This window comes from Aulonocara stuartgranti (genome assembly GCF_965226115.1).
Source record: "Aulonocara stuartgranti genome assembly, chromosome: 22".
In the NCBI taxonomy this organism is placed as follows: Eukaryota; Metazoa; Chordata; class Actinopteri; order Cichliformes; family Cichlidae; genus Aulonocara; species Aulonocara stuartgranti.
In genome coordinates this window covers 34,164,814-34,179,452 of record NC_138957.1, presented here as the reverse complement: position 1 = coordinate 34,179,452, position 14,639 = coordinate 34,164,814, and the positions used below count along the sequence as shown (strand labels likewise).

The following is a 14,639-nucleotide window of genomic DNA, read 5'->3' as shown; positions in this document are numbered from 1 at the left end:
AGGCCATGGTTTTCAGCCGAAAAAGGGTGGTTCACGAGTGTGGGGAGAAGGGAGCAGGCGATCGACAGATGGATTGGTGCTGCGGCTGCCCGATGCAGACGCTGTACCGGTCCATTATGGAGAAGAGAGAGCTGAGTGTAGAAGCGAAGCTCTCGATTCACCAGCTGATCTGCATCCCGACCCTTACCTATGGTCACGAGCTGTGGGTAGTGACTGAAAGAACGAGACTGTGGATACAAGTGCCGGAAATGGGGTTTCTTTGAAGGGTGGCTGGGCTCTCCCTTAGAGATAGGGTGAGGAGTTCGGCCATCTGAGATGGGCTCAGAGTAGAGCCACTGCTCCTCCAAATCCAAAGGAGCCAGTTGAGGTGGTTCGGGGATCTGACTAGGATGCCTCCGGGCACCCCCTAGATGAGGTGTCCCACGGGGAGGAGGCCCTGGGGCAGACCCTGGACATGCTGGAGAGATTGTATCTCTAGGCTGGGAATGCACTGGTGTTTCCCTGGGAGGAAGTTGCCGGGAAGAGGGAGGTCTGGGCTTCTCTGCTTAGGATGCTGCCACTGTGACCCACCCATTGGCCTAGGTTATTGTTATGATGGTTATGTTTAATTGTCGAACACTCTCTTGGAAAACGAGAGAATTTCTTGCTCTTTTCTGGATATTCATTACAACCTGGAGTGTTTCTCTAACCAGAACTTGGAGAACCTGCTTCATTTAGCAAAAGCAGCTGAACTCTGAGCTGCTGGAGAACAACTATGCAGGATGAGGGACTCACTGAAGATACAGCTGATTACGCTCATTTATTTATTGTCACAAGTAACTTTTGCAACGCTCACATGTGCATTTAAATTTAACATTCACGGAGCTTTTTATATAGACAACGACGGAAAGTCAAATCAGGTAAAGGACAAAAGAGGAAGGCAGATTTTGAGTGTGTAGTGGAGAAAAGCTGACAGCAGCCGGAAAAAAACCTCTGTGTGTGTGTGTGTTGGGAGTTTCACCAGGCAGCTGCTCTCAGTTTTGGCTGAATTAAGTTTGCACTGCAGGGGGCCGCTCTGCTCCAATGAGAAACACCATAACTGAACCAATGCAGTGAATGATGCTGAGTGACAGCCTCTAATATCCTGTTGATACAATTATCTGTACAACATTACTGCCTAATTTGACTTTAGACAGAAAAACAGATCGAGGCTCTTCAAAGAGAAACAGGTGAGAATACCTTTTCTTTGGAGTCATCTTGGAAATTTAACCTAATTTCCTGAAGAAAACTTAATCTAATTTAAATGGTGAAATGTATAGAGCTACAAAACATTCTGTATACTATTTATTTGGATTGATTTTTAAGCATCAGTGACAGCAAGTGTTGATGTTTAAGATGCAGGCTTTATAATCGTTTGCCTCCAGCTGGACTCACATGAAAAAGCTTCGTAATTTTGAAGAAAAATAAGCAAACAGGAACATATTTGTGGTTTTAAGTGGACAGAAACATATAGAATAATAACACATCACCAAGACAAACATGAACTGACTTCCATGTAGCAGTTTGTACTTTGTATTTAGTGAAATGGTAATGTGCTTTCACACTGCTGTGTGCCTGAGCTGTTGAGAAGTCACAGATTTTCACCAAACAGGAGGCATCGACAGCTTGGCACCATTTTCTGCACCAGCCAACAGACTGTAGGCTGGTCATGACTCAGGAGTATTTAGAGACCAGACTTTGTCTGTCTGGGCTTTTTTTTATTTTATAAAAAAGCAAGCATTACGTGACTTTGGAAGCTCTGGTCACAGCATTTCAAAAGGAAGAACAGCATTGCAGGTTTTTTTTTTAAAGATTTGTTTGGAAATGCCCAGAGTTAAATAGAAATTTGTGTGCTCTGATATCTGCGTAGATTCTCAGTCATCCAGGTCATGGTAGTCGTAAGAGCTTGAAAAGAGAGCAGCTGAACTTCTTAAAAGACTCTGAAGATGTTTCACCTCTCGTCCAAGAGGCTTCTGAAACCAAGAGGGAGTCCCAGGGATTTAAACCCTACGGGGGTTGTGCTTTAGGTGGTTGTTCACCCACTATTAATAACGAGCGTCACAGGTGTGAAAAAGGTATAGGTCATTATCACGAGTGTCCTCTGAAGATTACATTGTATTTTAGGTCCATTTTATTTCATGAGACATTTTAAATGTATAAATAACATGTAAGTTTCAAGCCCTTGTACATCAATGCACCAGCTGTCTTGGTTCTGGGTCATTGACTCAGCATGTTGAGTTTATGAACCTTACAGGGTTTTTTTAACGTCTTCTGATAACTCCGTTTGTCGTGTCATTTGCTTAATGTCTCCCTCTCCTTAGTTCCTGGTTATAGTTTTGTTTATATTGTTAGTTTTGTGTTTTAGTATCAGCTCCCTTGTATTAAGTTCATTCGTGTCGCTGGTTTCATCATTTAGTTATCACGTTTTATTTCACTGATAGTTATTTGTTCACATGCCTTGTGTTGAGTTTTGCTTGCCATCATCTCATTTTCCCAGACTGTTTGCACTCATGTGTTTTCCTCAGCTGTTTCCAACTCTCATTATCCTCAGGTTGTACATACAGTAAGCCCAGCCAGTCCTTTTATCCTTTGGCAGCGCTTTAGTTTTCCTGTCTCGTGATGTTTCTGGTTAGTTTGCTTTTGTGTTTTCCCTGACTTTTTGATTAAGTTGCCTTTTGGACTTGAATTGTCTTCATTTTGAGTTACAGTCTGTCTGTTCATGTGCTACGTCTGCATTTAGGGTCCACACTCCACTTTAACACCAGTAAAGTATATATTGATTGCGAACAGACTTTTCAGTCCAGAAAGAACAACTCTGGAAAATGCTTCAACTTTGTTCTCCCAAACATCATTTGTGAAGACGATAACGACACCAGAGTCAGTTCAGATTTCAGATCACGTATAATTTTCACAATTATTCTCAACCCTGTTCGGACCCTGTCTGGTTGTTGTCAAAATTCCTTCTGACTGCTGTCCTCTACTCTGACATTGTCTGGATGTTAATGACTTCGCCCATTAATTTGTATGGGTGAGAGCAGTTTCTGCACTTGGGAGCAATCTGAAAAGATGGCCTTGGACATTAAACGATCATTTCAAAGTCTGCATAAGATCTTTAACCAGACAGCCATCTGTATTCAAGGCCAATAGACGGCTGTCAGGTTCATCTTTTTATCCTTTGTTCACTGGTTTTTGCACCAGTCATTGTCCCCAAGCTTTATAGACAAAGGGTTTCTTTGTATCAGTTAATTGTCTGAATTTCATGATTTTATACGACCTATCACTCTGCTTGGCTCCTTTGAACTGTTAGACGTCTGATGTTATTTTGAAAGGACTTTACCTTGGTCTGTATCACAGGTTTCTTCTTTATTAGGATTTATTTGGGTTGTTTGTCATGTTCTAGTGCACATTTGCCCACCTTTGTGCAAACTGGGATTTTTTTTACAGCGTTTCATCAACTTTTTCGCTGATTCATTGTCATCCCAGCACCTAGAACGGATTTACACACACACACATCTATGCTCATAAAATATTTAAGCAAACAGCTAAGAAGACAGTGGGAATTCTGAAGCTCTGGGATTTGTGTGTGTGTGTGTGTGTGTGTGTGTGTGTGTGTGTGTGTGTGTGTGTGTGTGTGTGTGTGTGTGTGTGTGGCTGCGCTAAAGAAAACCTAAGAAAGCTAGAAGTGTTGGCAGCCTGCCAGCTCTGTTGACCTTGAACAGGAAGAAAAGGAAGACGACAAACACAGATGTCCCCTTCACCAACACACAACATGAGTGACCTGCAACAAATGTCCCTAATGAAGAGGAGGAGGATGACGAAAATGCTGACGTCAGTCGGAGCCTGCCTTCCAACACAAACACACACACGGTGTCGCAAACAATCTCACATAAACATGCAGATGCATAACGCAACTTCGCACAAATACACAGAAAGGATGACAAAACAAAATTTCCTAGCAGTCACAAACCTTCATGAGGAAGAAGAGCACCAGAATGACAAAGACGCTGACATTAGGGTGCAGCCAGGCAGCAGAGCGGCCCAGACCGACCGGTGGAGGAGACCCTGAAATCTTTGTCCATGTGAAGTTGTCAAACAGAGAGTTGATGCACTCTCTGGGCATCAGCTGGAAAGAAAGAGGACAGAGGGGGAAATGAGGTGAGGAGAGGCAGAAGGGACAAACTCTGAGACAGATGGACAGAGGGGAAACTGGTGCAGGAGGAGAAAAGCAGAATATCTACAAATGTACCTGATTTACATTTAAGATCTTTTTAAAGGCACTTTAAATAAAATGTGAAGCCAAACCTGCATCAAGGTGAAAATGTGATATCTGCTCAAAATTAACCATAACATAAAAATTAGATAAGTTTAGGAAAATGATTTAAATTAGTTTATTATTGTGAAAATAAAATAAAAACCTTTGACACACCCTGAAGTTGATTCATAATCATTTCCAGGCAGTGGTTTCAACCGACAGCAGAGACGGTTATACTTTAACCATTTTTTGCCAAACTTAAAATTTGGCTTGAAAAACAGCAGGCGTGGCTAACAAAGCTTTCTTCTTTTGATCAGCTGTTAAATCAGCTGATAATCGGACCTCCTGTCAATCATTTTCACCAAGTAACAACCTTCATTTTTTAGACAACCTCCAACTGTCTAACAAATATGATGACTTTTCGTGTGGCACACACTGCAAACTATATTCTGTATAAACTTCAAGTATTTTATTTGATGGTTACTTGTGTGTTATATGTGCGTTTGTCCTTTGCACCCATGCAGTTCATGAGTGCAGCTTGCTAACCAAGATTGCAAGTGTTAGCACTCTGCCTGCTCATTTTACATATTACAGTAAATGTGACCAATTTCATTACACCATCTATAGTTTTTTTTATTTACAGGAGTCAGTCAAACGTAACAATGCATTCACAAATCTGTGAAATAAAAAGTACCCTCACACTTTTCATTTTCAAAGTGTGACAAAACTCGTTTTTTCCAAAGAAATAGAGGATTAGAACACAGGGAAGATATGTAAGAGGTCGTCTACACAAAACAAGGGGAGAAGGTAAAGCAAAAAAAGAACAGGATGAGAAAATTACTGAAAATTAATGAGAAAGTCAAAAAGGAGAGGGATATAGGGGGAAGTTATAGCAATAAAAGGTGAAAATAAAAATAAAAACAAGGAGGAAACGGTGAAGGGAGAGAGGAAAGGAGAGCAAGGGAAGGAGGAAATATGGTTAAAGGCGGAGTGAAATTTAAAAGGAGGATGAGGGATAAGAAGGAAATGGACACGGAAGAAGAGGAAGAAGTTTAAGAGGGAAAAAGGGAGGAAAAAAAGTGAAGTGAGGAAGAAAGTCAATTGAGATAAACAGGCAGGAAGTCATCCAGAAGGCTGGAAGCAGACGGGTATGGGTGGCCGTGTCCAATGAGTCATTCACTTCTGATGACTCATGAATGACTAATTCACTTCAACCGTTTTTGCTCCACATTTGCATAGATGCCTCTGAAACTGCTCACAGGAACAAAACGCAGCGCCTCCCGCATCTGCATAACGCCACTGCGGGGGGAGAAACAGCACCAACGTCATTTTGATTTCTCTACTTTTCTATTTCCTGCTTGAGTTCGGCTCGAATCGTGGTCCCTGAAATCCACCGTTTCAAGTGTGAGTGGAACTGTTGAGGTTCTGTGAAAGGCTGCTGTGGGCCTCTGCAGGGCTCGGATGTAAAAGGCTTTCCTGCTGCTTTTTGAAGTTGCGGGTTCATGTCTGGTTCACAACCCTTGTAGCATTTAATCTCCTCTCAGTGAGTTGCTTCTTCTGTCACTTTGCACCGAGCTGCCACGTTGGATTGGAAGGATTTCATTCCCCAAAGGGTGTGGATAAAGTCTTTGAGGAAAAGAAGAGGTGTCTGTCAAACATGGACCTGTTCACCAACTTAATCTTTTTCCTGAGGAGAAATGATTAAAATTTAGGCATCGCCTGTGTTAAAACCCACAGTGTGTCTTCATTAAAAAGGTGTGACGCATTTCTACAACGAGTGTGTGAATCATGTTGGGGTGTTACTGACTGACATATGCATTAAAACACATACCTGGTTCACACTAAGTGGTCTATTCTGAGCGCGTGTGAAACACATGATTAGCTTTTAGCTCTGGGTGGGTGAGCTGTTGATCTTTTTTCTTACCTTGAAAATCCATTTGCACACAGCAGGGCCACAGATGTGCATTAATATGGCGAAGATGTTCAGAATATTGCACATAGGGATATGTGCAATATTCTGATGTATAAGGAAAACAAGTTTTTAAGGCTAAAATGGTAAAACAGAATAGACAGTGTTGTGCAAAAGTCTTGAAGAGTCTTAGTTCATATTTTCCCATGAAAATGGAAACAGATGCAGACATACATTTCTCCACCGTGGTCAACAAACTGCCAAGCAGGCAGGAAATGAGAGAAAGGAGATCAGCAGAAGGAGAACATGGGTCGAGTCAGGAGGCTTAAGTACGAGATGAAAATAGACATGGAAGAAAAGGACCGAGTATAACAGAAAAACATGAATTTTACTTCACAAAACACAGGAGTTGGTTTATTATTGAGTAGGTTGAGTTAGTTTGGTGCATTCTCAGTAAGTCTTTGGGTATCAGAAAAACTTGATTTTTTTTCTGTTATTTCTATAAATCAACCAATTTTGTCAACTGTTGCCACACATAAGTGGAGCATTAACATCTATGTTAAAATATTTATTGTTTGACGGCCGCGGTGTCTCTTTCCATGCCGGGGAACTTTGAAAGCCTGGGCTCCAAGACTTTGTTGAGTGAAGAGCCGTAAACACTGACACAGCTTTCCAAAAGAAACACAACATAATACTACAGTTATTCACATTATATTACTAGATCATACTGTGTGGCTCGTGCTTCAAAGTTAACCTTACAACAGGGCTAAAAACTGATATGCCAAATTTTTATATCAATTATTAAAAACATTCGGGAGGGGATGGGTAGCATTTTCTGCCTCAGTGAGTCATGCTGACTTAGGCTACATCCACACGTACACGGCTATTTTTGAAAACTGAGATTTTCTGTTTTTGTTTAAAAAAATAAAATAAAATAAAATCCTGTCCACACGTACAGTTTTGAAAACATCTCTGTCCACATGTCAAGAACATGCCAAATCCTAACCGTGAAGTAATGTTGGCCAATCAGAAGACTAGAAGCCTGTGAGGGAAAGAGTAAACAGGCCCTCACAAAACCTTAAGTACTTCTGATAAGTAGTAGTTTTTCTGGAAAGGCAGCTAATTTTGCGTTACTTTTCAAGTGCTTTCATCATTTAAAGTGTTAATAACTAAAGACAGTATTTTGGATTTTGTCTCACTGGGTCTCTTGGCCGGAGTTTATTCAATAAAGAAACAAACTGAAAATTTCACGTCACTCTGAGTGACTCATAATCATAAGTCACAGCACTGTGAAATATGGCTGGTGGAGACTCACAACTTAGGCATGAACAAAATGCATACAGCATGCATACATTCAATTTTTAAAAAAATTACATTTATTCAAAACCAACGCCGACGTTGGCGTCGGGATTTGGGTTTTAAGAGCGTCTGTGTTTAATGTAGAAGTTCACTCTGACGCCTCTGTCTTTGTAAATGGACGGACAGTAACTGCATGTTTATATGTAAGCATGTAAAAACTGCAGATAGTCAGATTAACAGCAACAGTATTTTGTCTCTATCCGCCATTGCAGAAATTCATCTCATGTAAACAATAACGTGGTTTTCAGTGACCCAAAACGCCATTTACGTGTGGACGAAAGGTCCAAACGCATAGAAAAAGATGCTTGTGTACGTGTGGATGTAGCGTTAGATAAAGTAAGCAAAGAGCCAATTGATACACAGAGAGCAGAAAGACACCAAACTCCATGAATCCAAGTGGGAAAATATGCAATAAGATGAGAATCAACTTTTACTTTCTTGTCATATTTCTCATCACAGGAAACACACTCGTTTTCACACCCGTGTCCTATGTTGAAATCAAATTAGAAAGCAGTATAGACTCACTACAGTCATCCTCCTTAATATTCAGTAACATGAACGGGTTGTGGTTTGTTTACTTTTCCTTTTAGGTCATCGGGGGTCGGATTGAGTTGTTCCACAGGCCAGTTCAAGCCCTCAGGCTCTGTTTTGCTTATGTGTGCATTCGGGTGTCTCATTATTTTCCAGCCTTCTGCACGACTTTGCTAAACAGTGAGAGAAATTTGGCTTCAAGCAACCAGTGAATAAACTTCTATATATCTGAAAACTTTTCAGCCTTTTACAAACTTAACTGAATTCATCTTTGGAGTCTAATTACACTGCATGATTAAAGTTCGCTGGTTTGTCTCTCATTAGTGCTCAAACTAAGTGTTCATGTTAGGAGCACCCTGCGGCACTCAGAGGTCACGGTTTGTAAATACTGAACTTCAAATCCCAAAACTTGTGTGATGTGACATCAGTGGAGGGGACACAGCAGGCTCACATTTATCATGGCTACTGGACTGTGATGATGCTTTGCACCAAAGGAAACCGAAGATCTAAGAGACCACTGGTGTCGGCTTTCTGTGGACTTCAGGCCAAAGAAGCTCAGATTAAGCTTTCAGGTTACGATACGTATACGACTACATGAGGATGGTTACTGGACACCAAAACTTTGTGTTCTTGATGTAAAAACAAATGATTACTAAAATAAATAAATTAGCATGTAAATCAATTATTCAATATTCTATAGTGCTTACATAATAAACAGGACAACAAGCTATAAACTGACCTCTCCTGCCATGAACTGTCCAAATCCAGGTGGAAAGGTCAAGGTGGCGATTATCAGCGTTACCACAGCGGGAAAAAGCAGTCGGCTGGGAGGGAAAACAAAAGGAAAGTCAAAGCTCTGTGAACGAAACAAGCACCAGTAATTACCCTGATTATACCTGTGCATTAAAGTAATTAAAATACCCACAGTAAGGCACAGGCAGCATGGGCTAAAGTAAATTAAAAGCTGCCACAGCAAAGAGAGGCTCACTGTTTAGTCAGGAAGCGGGTCATGGCATTGGGTCTTCTCATAAACAGCACCACCTGTCTGTTGAGGTAGACGAAGAACGCGCCGAGGAACCCGCAGAAGATCCTGTACCAACGAGAAAGTCGGACACTCATTAATTACAGCCTTAAGTCATTTATTATATACATGTTGCTGTCATACATATCAGCATAGTCTCAAGACATTTGTCCAGTGTCTGACGTTACATTGGGCACTACTGGAAGTTTCATTGGCCAGTGGGGGAAAAGGTGATTTTGCTTACTTTATAATGCAGTTTCTATCGTGTAGAACAGAGGCGTCCAACTCCAGTCCTCGAGAGCTACTGTCCTGCAGCTTTTAGATGCATCCCTATTCCAACACAGCTGAATCCAAATGGTTGGATTACCTGCAGTCAAGTTCTATAGAGTCTTGTTAACGCCTACTAATTTTATTCAGGTGTGTTGTAACAGGGACACGTGGAAAAGTTTCAGGACACCGGCCCTTGAGGGACTGGAGTTGGACATCACTGGTGTAGAACAACACTGCACTTACAATTTAAAAAGTAGTAAAAGCTTCAAAATGAATGTCAGGGAAAAATGACGTTTCTGTTTCATGTTTAGGCTTTTTCTGAGCAGATGGTTTGCTGTGGTTTTTTATACTGGATGGTTTTGGTTGTAATAACTGTAAAGAGCGCTGGCGTTCCCATCTATGAAAGACACTTCACCTGGTTCAAAGTTGTGGTGCTTCGTCTTTACTGCTCAGCACACGAAGCACAGTAGCCTCAAACAAATCAGCAGCCCCTCAGCAAGTAACTGGTTATGACTGCGTAACTAGCAATCACCTTCATTTTCTCATGTCAACCTAACTGTAGCAAACTCTGTGTAAATACTCATCGAGTAGAGGAAATCATAACATAACAGCTGCAACTACATTTTTATTATTCAACTGATTTTCTCCATTTTCAGTCTGGTCCCTGAGGACATGTTTGGACATGCAGAGTGAAAATGGTCAAACATATATACTCTCATCCCAAAAGGTTGATTCTGTTCATCTGGAACTGAAAACACTACGTCCAGATGAACAGAATCAACCTTTTACGATTTAAATACCTGGATGATTGAGCATGCATCAAGACATGCATACTCTACTCACTACTTCATTAGTTGCATCTTGCTAGTACCAGGTTGGGCCACCTTTTCCCTTCAGAACTGCCTTAATTCTTCATGACATAGATTCAATAACATGTTGGAAATGTTTCGAGAGAGATTTTGGTCCACATTGACATGATGTCACAGAGTTACTGCAGATTTGTTAGCTGCACATCCATGATGTCCTATTAGATTGAAATCTGGTGGCTGAACTCATTGTCATCTTTTAGAAATCTGTTTGAGATTACTCGAGCTTTGAAACACGACATATTATTCTGCTAGGAGCAGCCATCAGAAGATGGACACTATGTGATCATAAAGAGACAGACATGGGCCCCAAAGTGTGCCGAGAAAATATCCCCCACACTATTACACCACCAGCAGCCAATCATACAATGCAGGATGGATCCATGTTTTTTATGCCAAATTATGATCCTGACATCTGAATGTTGCAGCAGAAATCGAGACAAATCAGGCCAGGCAACATTTTTCCAGTCTTGATGAGCCTGTGTGAGTTTATTGGCTGACATAAGCAGCATCTAGTCTGGTCTTCTGCTGCTGCAGCCAAACTGTTTCAAACACTGTCAGGGTGAGCTCTTCTGCATGTCATGAGTGGTTGTTTAATTTACTGCTGCCTGTCAGGTTGAAGCAGAGTGACCATTCTCCTCTGACCTCTACATATTTTCTCTTTTTTGGACATTTCTCAGTAACCCCTGCAGATGGCTATGTGGGGAAAATCCCAGTAGATCAGCAGTTTATGAAATATTCAGACCAGCAATTATGCCACAATCAGAGTCGCTTAAATCACGCTTTTCCTTGTTCTGATGCACTTTCTGTCCAAATACTGGTGAGTTGGACATATGCCTTCACAAAGAACAGGTGTACCTAACGAGTTTGCCGGGGGGTGTGTGTGTTTGCTTTCTCTTTGCTCACCCAATGATGGCAAATGCTGGCAGCTCCTGCAGATCAAAAGGGAAATCCATACGAAAGTTTGTCCTGAACAGAGCCGTGATGGTTACTGGAAGAAAAAGAAAAAGTGCCCAAATTTATACCCTCGGCTTTCATTTCAATTCATTTAAATAATGAACTGGAGCTTGTGGTTATTTTAGTACTTAGACTAATAGCAGATAACACATTTACTGTGACATACAAACACAAAGCTAATATGCGGTGTACTGCAAAGTCACAGGAATGTGTTTGTACAGCAAAATGATTGGTTAAACATCCACGGAGACGCGAGCGAGGCACTGAAACACTCTGCTGCTACATGAAGGAGGAGATCGCCATCTAGTGGAGGGAGAGTGCTGTAACTACAGTACACACATATTGTCAGTGTCCATATAAAGACATGACACTTTGCTTCGTGGAGAGAGGGCTCCCTCTAGCTCATGTCTTGGAAAGTAGTATATATATATTTGCACACATACCTGCATCTTTATTAAACACGGATAACACTCTGAATATGAAGGCACTAAATGTAGCAGCAAAGTATCCTCTCCAGTAGTTTCTTACAGCAAAGTATGTAGATGTTACCTCTATGCTGAAGAGCACACCTGGTGGAGGAAGAAAAAAAGAGCAGAGAATTAGTCATGTATCTGATGTGTACTTCCATCATCACACTAATCTACATTTAAAACCTCTGCAATATGGAAAACTGACTGTAGATGAACATAAGAATTCTGATATTTTCCGTTTTTGACTCTGAATTTCGGTTTCCTGTGTGCACCAGACTGTGATGAAAATACCCAAAGCAGAGGTCTGACTGTCTTACATGCACTCCTGAGGGATATGAGTCAGACAAAGAGAGCAGAGGAGCACAGGGAAAAGGATGTGTACCTCCAAGCGGAGTACCGAAGCAGCAGCCCACCCCGACAGCACAACCGACCGTCAGGATGTCTGTGTAACAGTATGGATTCTACTGATCCAGAGAGGAGGAGGAGTCAGCATTGAAACAACATATAAATAAGGAATATTCAATCAGAGGGAAATTCGAGTGTTTCCTGACATCAGCTTACCTGATAAACTCCTGAAAAAAAGGACATGAACCTGCTGAGAACTGCTGCACAGATGCTGGCAATGTGAACAAACGGGCCCTGAGTGCAGGAATGGAGCATAAAAAGAAAAAGGTTAATCAAATAAAACAATGCAATGGTTCGATGAAATGAAACAGCCCGCGAGAAGCTTTTTCATTTATCTGGGCTGACCCACCTCTTTGCCTACAGGCATGCCGCTGCCCAGAGCAGCCGTCAGACCAATGACTTTGGCGATGAACGCCTTCAGAGTCAAATACTCCTTTAGTACCACACCTCTCAGGATGGTCTTCAACTCTGGTATACCAGAACCTAGAACAGAAGGGTTATATAACAAAATAATAATAACTGTTCTGAACCTTTTATGACTCGACACACTTTCCTAACCTTACACTTGTCTCAGATGGCTTTGGTGCTGCTGTTTTCTGAATAATTTGTTGCAAATTCTCAATTAATTTTCATTCAGGGCATCAAACATTTCTGCAAGTGGCATTTTATGTCAAATGCTGCTTGCAGAAATAATTACAAGTTTTCCTTTGCAATTAGTTAGTGATGCTTGAGGGAAAAAGTTACAAAATAATTCCACATTTGCAGGTTGGAGAAAGCGTCAAAAGTTTGCCAGCCAGGAGACTGTGGTTCATTTATGTTGTGTGTTTGTTGTGCTTTGTTTCACTTGGTGGATTCTTTCTTTTTCTTCATTGTGCCTGCTGTTTAGGTTTAGACATCAAATCAAATCCACAGTATTAACCATATGAAGCACAATATTGATTGCACACAAATGTGAAAGGTCTTTTACAAACATCCATATGTCCCAAGGCACCAAACCAAAGGAAAACCTTGTGTCTATCTGTGAGACAACAAAACAGCAGTACTGTGTGACACCGTGAGAACGAAAACAGACAGAAAACAATAGCAATGCAAAAACTTTCCTCTGTAAAGCTGCTGTTGGTAAACAAGCATCATAAAGGGCTGAAAGTGTGAAAAATTGCATAGTTTAGATGAATGAAAAACTATTTTGTTGATCGGTTGTTTAATGGCTGCAGAGAAAATGAGTTGGAGATGTTCTCCCTCAGCTTCAGTTCCCTATTTTTTTCTTAATTTCATAACCAATAAGAACCTAAATGTCTGATCCTGTCCCAGTATTTAAGAGTGCAGACTAAATTTGAAATGCACTTTTAAATCTATGGATTACACGTTACGGTAGACAAACACACAGAAGCATGAGAAAGACAGGGGTACAGACCAATAGCTTGAGGGGAAACCAGGTGACAGAAGAGGGAGGAGAAGAGGATAAACATCAGGGGATAGGATACCCAGGCCAGGTACTGCAGGGGGATGTTCCCCCTCAGCTCCCCGTGAATCCACTTATAGGCTGATGCAGGAGGAAATTTAAGGAGGAAAAGAAAACGAGTGTAGAGGCAGAAAAAAGCAAAAACAAAGTAAATTAAAAGAAGAAGTAAAAGAACCAAATTACATGGATAGAAGGAGAGGGAGGAAGGGAAATGGTTAGATATTAAAAGAGGACAGAAAGAAAAGTGCTTCTTGCACAAACACCTGACTCGTGTTTTTGCTTCACAGTCCTACCTTGTAGACTCTTTGCACTGGCGTAGTCCATTGTCCAGCTGACCAGTGCCATTGTGATGCCCAGGAGAACCAGGAAGATCCAGTCCTCTCCCAACCTGGTCACAAGGAATCGCTGCACTCGTGCTATGCAGTCTGCAGAAACCAACACATCCCAGAAGCTCTAAACGTGGCACTCACACAGCATCATTTTCTGTCTTCACTTTTGCCTCATCTCACCTCTACACTTGGAGTAGGAGCGCTTCTTCTTCACAGAGGACGCGAGGTCGGGCTCAGCTGTTTGCTCCTCAGCAGCATCGGTCTCCATATTGGACTGACGCCTGTTCCGTTGCCTGCTGTAGTAGCTGTATTGATGGCGGCTGTGGTATCCGTTTTGGCCACGGCGCCCATGTCCGTGCCGTGTCCTGGCGTGGCTGCGGTGGTGGGTCCCATGTTTCTTGATCTGCCTCTCAGTCAGCAGGCGTGTGGCCTCCCGTCTGCCGGAGCCTCCTTGGTTTTCTTGGTACTCCCCATAGAGCTGCCAAATGATCAGTTAACAATTTTTTGTCTTTTCATGACTCCATCAGACATGAACATGCACAGGTAGTTCCTGAGACAGTGAGAATGAGGAGTGTTTTCCTTTTGGCAGCCTGGCAAAGAAGGGTTCACTTTAAAATTAGACAGGACCACGTGTTGAGCCAAACGGCTCTAATGGAAACGGAAACATGGACTCTGCCTCTAGATTTATCACCGCTGGACAGACTCCATGAAAACTGTCCTGGACATCTGGGGAAGAGATTAATTCTCCTCTGTCGCATTTACAAGTGTCTGGGTTTCACTTCAATAAAGA

At 41.7% G+C, this 14,639-nt stretch overlaps 1 protein-coding gene across 2 annotated transcripts in view; it reads right to left on the bottom strand.

The window, feature by feature from the left end:
• clcn1a (chloride channel, voltage-sensitive 1a) overlaps window positions 1-14,639 on the bottom strand; it is a 57,456-nt gene that overhangs the window by 31,370 nt on the left and 11,447 nt on the right. For both annotated transcript variants that reach the window (XM_082520407.1, XM_082520406.1), the window contains exons 2-11: window positions 14,030-14,327; window positions 13,814-13,945; window positions 12,408-12,541; window positions 12,215-12,292; window positions 12,036-12,114; window positions 11,627-11,752; window positions 11,133-11,217; window positions 9,058-9,159; window positions 8,809-8,893; window positions 3,986-4,141 (exon numbers count right to left, since the gene is read on the bottom strand). In XM_082520407.1, coding sequence (XP_082376533.1) covers window positions 3,986-4,141; window positions 8,809-8,893; window positions 9,058-9,159; window positions 11,133-11,217; window positions 11,627-11,752; window positions 12,036-12,114; window positions 12,215-12,292; window positions 12,408-12,541; window positions 13,814-13,945; window positions 14,030-14,327 — 1,275 coding nt within the window. The remainder of the gene's footprint in view (window positions 1-3,985; window positions 4,142-8,808; window positions 8,894-9,057; window positions 9,160-11,132; window positions 11,218-11,626; window positions 11,753-12,035; window positions 12,115-12,214; window positions 12,293-12,407; window positions 12,542-13,813; window positions 13,946-14,029; window positions 14,328-14,639) is intronic.